Consider the following 14,574-nt stretch of genomic DNA (forward strand, 5'->3'; position numbering starts at 1 on the left):
CAAGTGTCCTTCTACCACCACCTGGTAACTTCGTCAAAGAGGATGTATATGCCAGAAAAAGATGGAAAAGAGTCCAGTATTTGGCCAATCAATTCTGGACTCGTTGGAAAGCTGAATATCTGTCGAATCTCCAATCGAGACAGAAATGGCAGAAGACCAAGCGAGAGATTGAAGTTGGTGATGTGGTCATTCTGCATGATCAAGAGCTTCCACGTGGACACTGGGAAATGGCAGTAGTAGAAGAAGCCTTAAAGAGCAGTGATGGGCTGATCCGCAAACTCAAGCTTAGGATGCCCTCAGAACGAACGAGACAAGGAAAGCGTGTTAGCGAGAACCCACGATTTTTGGAACGACCCATACATAAGGTCACAGTTTTGATAGAAAGGCAGAATCAGTAGTTGGGCCCGGCCCAGCCTTGGTTGCTGAGCATCATCGGATGTCCGTGCTGGATGCGTGGTATTTTTGGCATTTAGACTGATTCTGCTTTGACCAAAAATGTTTTAGTTCGGCGATTTTCCTTCTCGTTATCGTTGTTAAAAAAAAATCACAGGGATTTTGGGTGGGAGTGTAGCAGCCACTGAGACAATTAGTATTTTCACGATCTGCTATATAGCAAGTACCTTTTTTGGGCCTTCTTTTTTACTCCCTTACAAAAGGTAGTTCCTTGCTAAGAGGTTAAAAGCTTTACCTATAATTCTCCTTTTCGTCAGTAAAATGTAGTTATTAGTATGTTTTAGATAATTGGAGGTTTATTTAGAGTTTATAGACTTTATGAACAGTCTTTCTGACATTTTATCATGTAAACATGAACCTTTTATATCCTTACGCCTAAGAAGCATACTCCAGACAAGAAAGATTATTTTATTTTCTAAATTTAAAATCCGGTCAAATCCATAAGTTTACAGGATCTCTATCAAGTGAGACAATGGTATGTACAAGTATACTTAAGTCATAGCACCTACTGAATATGTTATTTTGATATGAGATACAAAAATGCAGACTTTATTAAGGGTTAAAACTTTGTACCCTCACACATGTGGGCCATTTCTTTGTTCAATCCAGTCATATGTTCAGTGTCAGATGAAACTGCTGTATATGTAAACTGTCTGTACTTTCTATAAAGGAGTTGTGCCTCCTGTACTTATATTTGATCCTGAAAGACTGGTGTGTAGTTCATGTATGTTTTGTAGGAGTATTTCTGCCCAAGCTGCAGTATTAGACCATGCCATATACACAAGGCATATACATGCATATAGAATGCATGTGTACATGTAATTTGTATAGCATACTTAAATATCCAGAAAGGATGTGATTAGTATTAATTACTGTGTTGATGCGTGTGCACTGAACCTTAACAAAACATTGTTACTTAGAAATTGTATTTTTGTATTTTACAGTCTTTTACGGTGTATTAACAGTAACTGTTGAAGAAAAAGAATAAAAGAGATGCACCCGTACAATTAAAAACATATTCATTATTGATCCTTCCTGATGGACTTAAGTGTCAGTCCATGATACCACCATGCAGGATCATGCAAATGGTGGCAAGGTGGGGGGTCAACAGATCTAGTTGTAATTTCTACCACAGACCTATCCTAGGGTACTATGAAGGCTGGTGGATTGGTTTCGAAAATAACCCCACAGTTTTGGGGTACGGCTGTTAACCATTTCCTACTCATTTTCCTTTTAAAAAAACATGCATTATCCCTCAAAATAGGCTAAGTCTTTTGTCAATTTTCGTGCATCAAACAGAATTATCACTAAACACCGCCTATTGAAATTGAAAGTACATGATCTGAGCTACCTTTTCATGCCTTTTGTTTTGCCCCAGGTACATTTTAATGACAGGTACAGTACGTCCCAAAAACAATGCAATCTCAAATTTCAGTAAAAAGGCAATTTTAACTCTCCTTTAGCTTCAACACTGCAGTTTTTTAGGTGATGCCACTTCCAGGTAAGGAAGTCAGAATGCTGTTTTTTAATTTGCAAAAGAAAAAAATCCGGCCGCCCTTACGGTTTTCCGGTGAGGGGGGTCGAGTCGCGCCCTTCTCACTGGTGCCCATTTTTTGCCCATTCCCTCAGATAACTGACGAAATACACATGCTTTCCAAATAAAATTACATTTTTAGATGTTAGTGAACCCCCCTCTCCCTTGCCCCTCCCACACACTCCCTCAAACAACCTAGAGGCCTTTATTACCCCTGTGGAGGCTTAGCGGTCTAGGCGGAAACGAACACCAGCAACGACAACAACAACAACAGTTACAGTTACAATGCATTGTGTACATGCACGTGTACATTGTGTGATAGTCTATTGAAAATGGAGTTTGAAAAATCACAGTTGAAATGTGGATTTGCTGTCATATCCAAGGATATCGAGTGTGGTACTGACGCTTCATACCCCAATGACAAGAGTGTGATCCCCTTGAAACGATGTAAGAAGGACGTGCACTCCCATTTGATGCGTTGGATGTCCTCCAGAAAAGCCAGTCGAGTCAAAAGTGAATGGGAGCTCATAGCACTTCGTGCTGGCGTGTTTGATATGAGTTCTCCAGTTCTGGACACCACAATATGCCCGAACCACCGATACAAGTTGAGTTTATCATGGAATCAGCAAAGGAGATGCCAGCACCCACTTCATCAACCCTCTAAAACAAGTCGGAAACCCAGAAAAGATGGTGGTTCAGTTCATCGAGTGATGTCTCGGGAAATATACATCAAGTGGGGAGTTTTTGTCCCAGTTGGCTCAGGTAAGGGATCAGTCTCAAAATCACTGAAGTAGAAAAGAAGCAGTAGGCCTGTAATGATACCCACTCTGACTAAACCTAACTTTGGTGCAAAACCAACTGAGTGATAACGATTTACCACTTCACTTGTTTTCTTCCTAGAAAGTTGATTGGAGCCTTGGCTTGATGATCAGGAAGTCCCAGTTATGATTCCCTGCCAGTGCCACTGGAGGTGATGCTTCACTGCCGTACAAAATCAGCATGGCCGGTCGCATTATCAAAACAAGTCTTATCACCATCATCATGTCCTCACACTATTATATTGCACATCATATTATCATTACCCCCATAATCTGGTGCCTTTTCAGCTCTGTGTAAAGGATGTGAGGTCTGTGGCAAATGTAGAACCAGAAGTAGAACCAGCACCCATGGATACAGAGGTGAGTTGAATGAAAAAAAGGGGAGAAGATTCGGGGCAAGCCAAAGTGAATATTGGTTAATTCTGCCTGCAGCGACTGACTTACATGTAAGAAGGTCACTGATGAGAGAGGAGGGACTAAGCTGAAAACCTTGATGCCATTCTGGCTCCCATCTCCTTGGCAATGAGGGATTCTAAGCCAAACCTGATTCTCCATCAATATCTTTTTTCAGTCTGCTGTTGCCTCTTCCTCTGTTCAACCAGCCGACGCCTTAGAAAACCCAGCAGACGGGACAGAAGGGCAATCTCTCAAGTCAGATATACATGTAAATGTAGGCCATGAGGTAAGTGTTCAGTCATCGCATGGTTAATGAAGTTTTTTATTGCAAGCATTTCGAGCTGATTTGACTAGACCACCAAGTACTATACAGGGTGTCCTGAAACTGAAAATTGGTTCGGTACACATCCCAATACTCACAGCCAGCCGAACGAAAAGCGAAAATCAACAAAAGATGATGCTGGTACGCAAGAGCAGCGAAAACCGGTGCAAAAAATGTCGATTTGTTCTATCTTTGTCCGCGAGAGGCGCTGCATTTCTGAGTTTGTTATATATCATACACATACTTGCCAAATACTATGCTGATATTTTCAGGGAGGAGTTGGAGATGTTCAGTATCCAATGAAGATTCAATCAGCAAGTGGTGGTGAAGGTGATGGATCTTCCTCTGAAACAACAGATTTGCTTATCAAGGTGAGATATGAACTACTGAGAGCACAGTCTGATAGGGTGGTAAAATTATCCTTTCTGCTTCTAAAGTTTCGTGACCACTTTACGAGATGAGGTGTGTCACTTTTTACGTAATTGGTAAATGAACAGTATCAGAAGCTCTGTTAATGAGAACTTCATAGTGCATGATTGCCATTTGAAGACCTATGTTGTCTCTTTACAGAGAGGCCACCCTCTATACAGCGGCCTTTCCAAAAAATATTATCTTATAAAATGTATTATCTGTTTTTTTCAGGGTCGCCACTTTTTACCAGGGAATGGTGGCTCGACCCCTAGCACAGAGACCACGAGTGGGAATAATGATGCTCGTGATATACTAGACATCACGTGGGCCCCAACCCCAGCGCCAAAGAATTTTGAGCTTGCCACGCTGAATAGGTTTCTGCAGTAGGGAGGATGTGCACCAGTAGAAGGCCAGCTCCAAACTGCAATTGACGAAGCTTCTCAAAGGACAATCAGATACTACAAATCAAAAGCCAAGGAAGCTTTTGGCCTTGTTCTCCATCTGCTTGCCCCAGGACAAGAAGATGAACTCATGGCATTAGTTCAGCCTGTACCTTCAAACATTGACGACTCGTTGGCTGCAACTGTTATAAAGTGTTATGACGAGGCAAACACTTGGTTTACAAAAAGACAGATCCTCTCAATTCTTGCGGTGAATCGAACCAAATCACAGTTACTGGTGAGTTCATTTCATTTTCAGTGTCAAACCTTTTTGAGGACAAGTACATTTCACTCCTACGTCAGTTCAGAGAGGCCCTCTCTCAAAGATTTTACCTGAAGTATGAGCATGACTGATTATGCCAGATGCAAAATTACCTTCCAAGTCTACATAGTCACAGACTTCTGGTACCGGTATGCCAAACATGAAATATCTGATATACATAGATTGAGGTCCCTTGTCCCTTTCACAATCTGACACACCATTGAGGGTGAGACGGACAAAATGGTGTTGAATCAGCCCTTGTCTCTTGTACTGACATGGTTGATTTTACTATAGTGTGATATTTTAGGTAGCGACAAAATTGGCTGACTCCAAAATCTGAATAGTCCATATTCTTTTGCAGGATTTGATTCCTGGCTTGACTGTCTACAGGATAGACCAAGCTCGCAAGCATGCCAGAGATGTTGGTCAAGCTCAGCCAGTTCCACTTGAGCCAATCACCCGATCTCGCTTGGACAACGTCAAGGTGGATCACTTTCTGGACTTCATATCTAGGCCAGAATTTGTCCAGGATGTGGCCTATGGTACCCGAACCATGAAGTTGAGCAATGGAGAAAAGATTGAGATCCCAAACATAGTGCGAACAACAATTGTGTCAAGAGTGGTCCAACTGTATCAGGCCTACTGTGAAGAGACTGACTTCCACCCACTACAACGATCAACGCTCTTCTCAATAATACAGGTATGAGAACTTCAGCTTATTTTTTGTTGTTTGTGCTGGTGAAAGGGAAAAGTTGTGTTTTGATTTTAGTTTGTATTTCATTACTTTTTTCTGATAGTGATGGTACTTGACTTTTGCTGTTTGCAAGATTTATTTGTCTTGGTTATTTTGGCCAAATATATATCATCTGAAAAATAATCCCCTGAAAGTGGACAATTGGCAGATTATCGAATCCATGGCCTTATATTTGGAACCTTTGAACCAATCTAATCATGAAAGCTGGTGCAAATTTCGGTACTGTGAAGTCAGACTCTCGTTTTTCTTTGATTACATCGTTGATCCATCAGAATTTTAGTAGTCACGCTGGATGGGTGTGTATTTTGATGGTACAAAGTTATAAAATTTGTTTCCTTTCATTTAGGTATGTGCTGCATCACAAAAGAAATCCCTTGCCGGACTTGACAACATTGCTGCTGAAGGTTCCCAGGCATTTGATAGCCTCATACATGTTGTGGAACAGCTCGGAGAATGTGGTATGTATGAGTACAACTGCTAATTCCATGAATACATATATGTAAATAATATCAGAATCAGATTTGTCCAGGCCTAGTTCATTTCCTGCAGCATCGTTCGACGACACGTGTGACATTGTACTTCTGTGGCTGGCAGCCTTTTTCAATGATAGGATTATGTCCAACGCAGCACTGATCTTAGATTACATGAGAAAGATTCTTACCCAATTCCCATATTTTCAGGATATTCAGCTACAACTGTCGAGGCCTTGAAATCAAAGATACAGTCAGCAAGGATGTATCTGAAGACTGATTACAAACTGCACATCAGTGAAGCCAGTCAGTGCCCCGATCACTGCATCGTGTATGCTCTAGCTGAAAGCACCTCAGCGTGCAAGCATGACCACGACATGTCCTGTGAAAGATGCAAGGAGATAGTCTTCATATTTGAAACCATTGAGTTGGCCTTCAGGGATTTACCTCTCGATAATTACAGGTGAGGCAATCAGTCATTAATTTTATGTCCCTTTCAAATGTAAAGATGTATTTGGGAACAGTTTACACATGCAATATACATGCTTAATTTTGATGGCAGATAATCAATATACTTCCCTGCCACAGGAGGGGGCTGTCTCTATCATCTGCAATGTCACGCATTCATTTTGAGGAAAAGGGTGGTGCAATGTTGTCAGACAGACACTGTAGCACACGTAAGGAAACTGCACTGTCAAAAGAGAGTTGTCCTCCACATAACATGACCAGAATGGACCTTGCAAGGCTTCAGGTCAGCTTCAAAGCTGATGTTTGTTTTTAGTTACAGTCTTCTGCTTGCTTCATGACTCATGCATATTGTTATTTTACTTCAGATACAGCAAACAGAAAGATGAAATACAATTCGATTTTGAGGCAGCAAAAGAAAATATCCTCCAACTTAAGTCACATATTCTTCGGGCTAAAAACCAAGAACGAGCAAAGACCAGCCTTCTCCAAACTCTGGAACCACATCAAGCCTTGCTTACCATGGATTGGGCGATGAAATTTTTGCCAATGAAATTCAGGGAAGCACAACAAGACTGGTTTGCCAAGAAGGGTATTTCGTGGCATGTGACGGCCTCTGTATCAAAGATTGCTGAAAGCGAGTACAAGGTATGTGTTTCAAATGTTTATCGTGTTCAGTGCCGCCACATGTACACTGATATCATTCTAGTTACATGAACAACATTTTACTGCAAGGAGAGAATACCATTGAACTCTGTCACCTGGAACTGAAGAGCCAACCCAACAAGTCAATTAATTTTACCGCTGCTTATCAGATGATACAGTGTACTGTTTTACTGATTTCCATATACTTGTGTTCTTCTAGTAAAAACTGCAAACTTGTGATCCGTGAGGATGAGAGAGGGGCCCCATAAGATTTCCTATTGTACACCATTTCATACTGCCAACTTAGCATGTCTTCTGTCTATTTTTCAGATTCACTGCTTCGTCCACTTGTTGGATCAGTGCAAACAGGATTGGCACAGTGTGTACTCCGTCATCGACGCTAGTCTCAGCAAACTTATGGTAGAGTCGCCACAAGTGACAGAGGTGTTTCTCAGATCCGACAACGCAGGGTGCTACCACAATGCATCCTTGTTGTTATCTCTCCCTGTCCTGTCAAAGTCAAAAGGCATCACCATCAAGCGCTACGACTTCAGTGAGGCCCAGGCAGGAAAGGACATTTGTGACCGAAAAATTGCGCCCATGAAATCTCACATTCAAAGATATGTCAATGAGGGGAATGATGTCACAAACGCCAAACAAATGAGGCATGCCTTGGCATCGTATGGCGGAGTACGGGGCTGCCATGTCGCCATTGCAACTTTGAAAGCAGCACCTACAAGTGAGAGAGGAACATGGCCTGGCATCACGTCTTTTACCAATTTTGAATTTGAGGATGAAGGAATTCGTGTGTGGAAGGCTTATGGTATTGGTCCAGGCACCTTTCATAGTTACAATAAGCTGTTGAAAAAGTGTAAGCAAGGACCATCAGGTGTCATTGTTGGTGATTACACAAAGCCAGCAAAAGTGACTGGAGCAATGGCTGGCAACCTTGATCCAACACAGGTTGTCCAAGTACCCTGTCCAGAAAATGGGTGCAGCAAGACCTTCCCCACCCAGGAGGCCCTCACCACCCACATGGCGTGTGGTGTACATGATCTTCTGCCACTGAAAGACACCAGGATGGATGCTATAAAGAGGAAATGGGCAGGAAGAGTGGAGGCAGTCGGAAAGCCCAGGGACGCCTCAAGTTCACTTGAACTGCAATCCGCTCTGCAGATGGAGGACACTGATACCCAGGTCAGTGCTGGCTGGGCGCATCGAGGACAGAGGACTGCCCGTTGCTATTCCCCCGAAATAAGAGCCTTCCTTGAAAAGGAATTTATGAAGGGAGTCGGTGGAATGAAAGAAAATCCAGTCAATGTGTCTTCCCGTATAAAGGCTGCTTTCGGTAAGGAGGATTGGCTGACATCTCATCAGGTCATGGGTTACTTCAGTCGTCTCTCCACGAAACAGAAGTGTGGACGTCTTCCCCATGGTACCCAGGCGGCTGTGGTTGAGGAATCTGATGCAGAGTTCGCTGTTGCAGCTGCTGCAGTAACACGACGCCAACTCAGAGACAAGGTCATCAACCAGACAGGACTGTAGATTTTTAGCTCACCTGGGTGAGCTTATGTCGTCACGTCTTGTCCGTCCGTCAAAAATGGTGGCACGTTTGCTCACCATTGAGTCTAGGAGGTTGAAACTGCAACTACGTATATCTTAGAAAACCCTCAATACTGACAGCCTTCATCCACACCAATTCATTACTCGTTAGTGTAGACGGCGTTTATGGGGAGTTTTGGACTGCCCGGTCAAACCCTTAGGTGGGAATAAGGTTTCATTGATAAATATAAGGAGTTTCAAGGACCCCAAATCACTTGCAAGGTTTAAAGGAGTTCTTTAATTATTATTTCAGTACGGTTCATCTTCTCTTTTTTTTCTTTAAGCAACCATACTTCCTGAAGTTTTTGACGTTTTTCAAAAAAAATGTTTACTCTCAAATAGTATAAAAACGCGTTTTTAATTATTTTTAGCACGCACAACTTCTGGCGCAAAAGACGTTTCGCACCACGTCCGTGCATGCCGAAGTCCCGAGTTCACGTCACCCCGCTATTACGACGTAACGTCATTTCCATTCACGTCGCAGCTACAATCGGACGTCATCCATGACGCCCGATTGTAGTTTTCAAACCCCTCGCAGCGCGTCACAGTGTATTGATCTGTAGGAAAATTATCTCTGCAGGGAGGCTGTCCTCAGAAATGAAATCGGAGAAACGTGATAGTTTCGTCAGTTTTTGAATTTTTCCCTTTTTTGTGCAGTTTGATGATGGAAACTTTGTGCAGAATAGGAGGTGACTAGGCAGCCGAGGGCTTGGTAATATTGCCCTTAGTTACTATACTGGTCCTTTAAGGAATACTGGTCTATTATTTGTGGTGTACGTTTTCTTATCATCAACATACTCTCATCTTGAAAAATAAGACAATGTTTACGATCAGTGCGACCAATTTTTTACAGTCATTTTGCAACATTATTGTTAATGCGTCCCATGAGGATTCGTAAGGTACTACATGTATTTGGATGTTTTGGGACAAACTGCCTAGTCTAGTTGTGAATAATCGAACTGAGGTATTATTTGTATTTTGCAACATACTCCGAATAATAATCATCTAAGATGATCTCAGATGAGTAATAATTTGATGGGTAATGTTGTGCAACAGTATCATAAGGACTGCTGGTCAAGCACTCTTGAGCTGGGAGAGAGAAATGATAAGAGGGTGGAGACAGATTTTCTGAAATGTTGGTCTTTGAGTCATGACTGTGCAGAATTAGCCCAGTGAAAGTTGTCAGCTACACATCAAGAATTCTTGATTTAGAATGAAAGGGTACGACTTTATTGGATGTACATTCATCAGGCTTGACCTGAGATTTTCCACGCCATTGATTGCAAATGCATTGTTCGCATTCTACAATACATCTCTCTTTTTCTAAAAAAAATACATGGTGAATTTCCTAAAACTGTTTCATGCTGTGTTTTTGTCTCCCTTGACTAACATAACCTGCAATATGAAGGACATCCAGATTTGATGTTATCTAGCGGATGGTTCATCAGGTAAAATGCGGGGCTTGGTGAAAAAAAAGAAGATTTTATAGCGATATCTTGGGATAAATTTGAACTTTGGCTTTTAGTAAACAATTGTAAATGCCAAGATAGATTTTTAATGTCAGTATACTTAGTAGCGCTAATGTCAGTTTTGAACAACCAAGCCTGCTACTGGAAAGTGCGACTCTCTCCTGATACTATCCTGCACTTGGGCCTGACATGTAGTACCGTAAATGAGGTGTTACTAGTATTGGTCCCTCCCTAGTAGTGGTTAGTAGTGGTTTGGCTATTGTCTGCAAAATAGCCTTTTTCTATGTATCATTATATTAGCTTGTAAATAAATCACCCATTTGTAAAAAAAAAGTGTCCCTGCTTCTTAGGTGGCAGCACTGTCCTCTGCAGACAGGTACAAGTGTAGCATGTGGAAAGTTGTGATCTCTCCTAAGGGACTGGACAGTACCGTAACTCAGTTCATGAAAAACTTCTCCATTCCAGTACATGTATATGTACAATTTAGCCAATGCTAGAGCAACTCCAGGAGAACATTTCACCGCCAACCAAGGAGCTAAAAACTTCCAATAGCAGTACTCTGACGGTGCAGCCAACTGCAGGGTTGTCCTCATCAAACAGTATTTACAGTAGGAACTGCACCTTTGGTCAATTGGCTCCTTAGCAATGGAAGGTGTTACTAGTATGTGAAATGAGCACTTCTGCAAGGTTCTTAGGAACAGGATGATCCCTGCATGGGTTGATAAAGATGTATTAGTAGGTCATACCACATGCCCTTCAGGTGCCTTAGCCATGGGGGGGGTCCAACCCCTACAACATGCTCTGGCAGCATGACACAGGCTAATGAATGGGTCAACATTAGCATCCTCACCAACAGGGGGGTTTCTTTAGGTTTTCGGACTGTAAGAAGGCCTACATGTAGCTTATTCAATTACGTTGCCATCAGGTAGGCCAAGGCCGAAATGTTATTTGAAATTCAAATCAGCATTTCAGGACCTATGGGGCCCAATTCCCCAAAGGGCTTTCATCAAGGGCAAATTTGTAGTGATGAGCTTGTTCTTTTTTTGGGGGAAAAATGCAAGTGGAGTTATTTACCGGTAGGCCTACTTAAAATAGGTTAGTAGGCCTAGGCATGGGGGGGGGGGGGGGGGGGTGATCATGGTGGTTGACAGTAACTACTAATCCTTATGGCCAGCACCAAGCATAAATTATGTGTTCATTATGCATTTATTTTATAATTCATCAAGTGTACACAAGGTGGCAGCACTAGCCAATGAGTGTCATTTTGGTGGAAAATAGCACTTTTTCCTTGGTTTATCCTGGGAAAACAGTAAAAGCGGCCGGAAATTTTATTTCTGATTTTGAAAGTAGGTATCATTACCCCTATCATGTGCAAGCCACAGCATTCAAAGACCTGCAGTGTTGGAGATATGAGCGTCGATAGAGAGCTCTTCCTAAGCACTGCCCCTAGGTATGCATAATTACTAGGCCTAGCACGACCAAAGTATGAAGTGTTACTCAATGACCTGTTGCAGAATGGAAGATCTCATCAAATACTTCCATCATACAAAGGGGGAAAATCCAGCTATTTTTTTTAGTCTCTGCAGGAGTGCCCAACATTGACCCAAAAATACACAAAAAATAGGGGGAAAAAAGCTAAAACAAGCCCCCTAACTAGGCCTGCCCCTAACTCGGTTGCTAGTGATTTTTGAGAGTCATCAATTGCTGTGTAATGATGTCTTAGTGGAAGGATCTTGCATACCTAATCTCGTTAAAAACGGTTGACCCCCACCTTGCCACCCTCTGCATGGTGGTATCATGGACTGACACTTAACAAGCACAATGATGAACCATCCCAAAATCCTCAAGTTTCAACTAGGTATGCTCTGGGGGTCACTTTACATGTGGACTCCACAGAGTAAACTTCAACTCAAGATGCCTAACTAAGCAAAAAGCCAAGCCGTGGTTAAGTTGGTCACTCTTACCACTCGCCCTACAGCAGGACAATGCCTCCAGAGAAAACCGATGGTAGCTGGTCTCGTTTCAGTAATGAGGATTACAGCAATGTTGTGCGTGAGCGATCGGATGACATAAACTATGCACCGACGGTTGAGAACACAGTCAGCCCACTGAGGATACTTCGCCGGAGGGGACAGGATGCTGCAAAGGACAATACGGATGTTATACCAACTGAGGATACTAACATTGTTGACTATACCCAGTCCATAATATACAGTTTACACTACTCGACTACAGATCAGGTTCGCTGTTCTGGTTTATTTTCAGTTTAAAGGTCTGAATCCATGATTGCGGCTGAAAAGGGTTAATATGTACAATAATGCCATAAATATTGGTTCAACTACAAGAAAAAGGAATGAAAAGGACGTGCAGAATAGAGAAAATAAGATAAAATGTGTGTGCAAGTGTTAAATTTTTCATGCTTGGTCAACCATTTTGACTACTAGGCCAGAGCCCTCTATTAAAACCTGTGTACATTACGTGTACATTGTTGTGCATAAGTTTTGGTAAAAAAAGTACACCTTGGACCAATCAATCTGCACAAAATTTTATATGTGTCAAGAAGAACCCTTTGCCAATAGCATAATAAAGTTTAAAAACATTCCAATAACGATTGCCTGAGAAAAAAATATATATAAATATATTAACATATTAAATATATTATCAAAAAGCATATTTCTGTGATGGCCTGACTCTATAGATTAAGAATCAACCACAGATTGAGAATTAATTCCACTTTGGTCCATCCCAGCCATGTATTTACCACAACTTGACATTTTGATCAGCTCACATGGTAAACGCTCAGCACATTTCGTAAACTGTGGAATTACAAGAAATGCAGCGATTTAAAATAGGGGGAACCCAAAAAAGGGACCCACAGAATAACTCCCCAAGAGTCTTAGGCGGCATAACCCTAAGACACCCGGACGGGGCGAATGTGCGGGCAGAACAGCCCGGACAAATATCTATGTCCCCCCCGCTCTTCTGAGACTCAGGGGGGGGTAGGAAGACACTGGGAGAGAGAGATTTTCGACGAGTGGACTAGGCAGGGAAGCACCTAGACCACGTGCTGAGCTGCGACAATTGGACCGTCTGTTAAAGGGGAACAATCACGCATACAATACTGGGAGAAGGTGGAGTGGGAACTCCACGTAGCCGCATCTAAAACCTTCTTTAGCGCCACTCACTTATACTTGGCCCAAGAAGTAGAGATGGTACAAATCTCGTGGGCCGTTATGCTGCCCAGGCGGCAAAGCTCTGGAGAAACGAGACTCATAGAATAAGCCAGCCGGATGGTGGCCACTAACCACCTAGCGACCGTAGCAGCGGCTATCTCCCTAGTAAACCAATCTTGATAAGACACAAAGAGGCGCTTTCCTTGGCAAGTTCCTTGGTCTTATCAACATAGAACTTCAATGCCCGAACCGGGCAGAGATTTCTGTCCAGGAGATCCCTAAAGACCGTAGCGGACAAGGAGGGGATGAAAAACTTTTGCCATGAACGTCGAAAAACTAATTTGAAGGAATTTTCATCTTAATTGCATGTTAAACGAAAATATTCACAGCAAGTTTAAATTACCTATGTTCAGTATAGTAATGCAACTATATGTCATGTCTTTCATCATTGACATTTAGAGTGGCAGGACGGCAATGATGTGCGCCGCCTTAAGAATTCGCACGAAGTCGTAGCACAAATGATTAAAGCGGGTGCAAACGTGAGCACCAAGAGTAAGGTAGATTATCAGGTTCATGGTACTGATAAAAAGAAAGATGGCTGAAATATCAGGGTCGAAAAACAAATTTGAAGGAACTTTAATTTCAATTACATAAAACGAAAATATTCCCAGCAAGTTTAAATTCCCTACATGTATGTTCAGAACAAGTATAATGCAATTAACATGTTGTCTTTCATCATTGACATTTAGAGTATTAGGACAGCACTAATCTACGCCTCTGAGAATGGTCAGGAGGAAGTCGTGACAGATCTGACCATAGCGGATGCTAACATGAAAATCCAAGATAAGGTATCAGGTTCAAGGTATAGACCGCAGGTCGTGTTGATTCGGATCAGCCACTCGTTTGGTTTTCTTATCATCACACTTGAAAATGACCTCGATAAAAAACTCACAAAACACGATTTTTGCCCAAAACTTGAAATTGGTAGGGAACAAAACTTCTGGCAAACACAACAACAGAAAGCGATACAAGTTACCATATATACGCAATGAAGTTGCTAACATCTTCATGATGTAGACGTTTACATCATGTAGACGTCTACATCATGAAGATGTTAGCAACTTTCATTGCGTATATCTTCATGATGTAGACGTCTACATCATGAAGATGTTAGCAACTTTCATAGCGTATATATGGTTGTATCGCTATCTGGACTCCCTCCCCAAGTTATACAACAACAGAACTTTTACAAGGCAAGTGCCCGTGGTCTAATGGTCTATGTTCATGATTCTCTTGTTGTCGATAGGCGATTTGATCTGGAGACACATGAAGGTTGTATGTGGTTGGATGTAAAGATAGG

The 14,574-nt window shown here is 42.1% G+C and overlaps 1 protein-coding gene across 1 annotated transcript; it reads left to right on the forward strand.

Annotated features, from left to right (window-relative positions):
- The first annotated feature begins 4,354 nt into the window (after nucleotides 1-4,354).
- On the forward strand, nucleotides 4,355-8,515 carry LOC135503437 (uncharacterized). Its single transcript, XM_064797012.1, has 6 exons — nucleotides 4,355-4,612; nucleotides 4,998-5,336; nucleotides 5,737-5,848; nucleotides 6,071-6,323; nucleotides 6,694-6,973; nucleotides 7,301-8,515. The coding sequence occupies exons 1-6, from the start codon at nucleotides 4,466-4,468 to the stop codon at nucleotides 8,513-8,515; spliced, it is 2,346 nt and encodes a 781-aa protein (XP_064653082.1). The 5' UTR covers nucleotides 4,355-4,465.
- The last annotated feature ends 6,059 nt before the right edge of the window (nucleotides 8,516-14,574 follow it).

Source organism: Lineus longissimus, chromosome 19 (genome assembly GCF_910592395.1).
Source record: "Lineus longissimus chromosome 19, tnLinLong1.2, whole genome shotgun sequence".
Lineage (NCBI taxonomy): Eukaryota > Metazoa > Nemertea > Pilidiophora > Heteronemertea > Lineidae > Lineus > Lineus longissimus.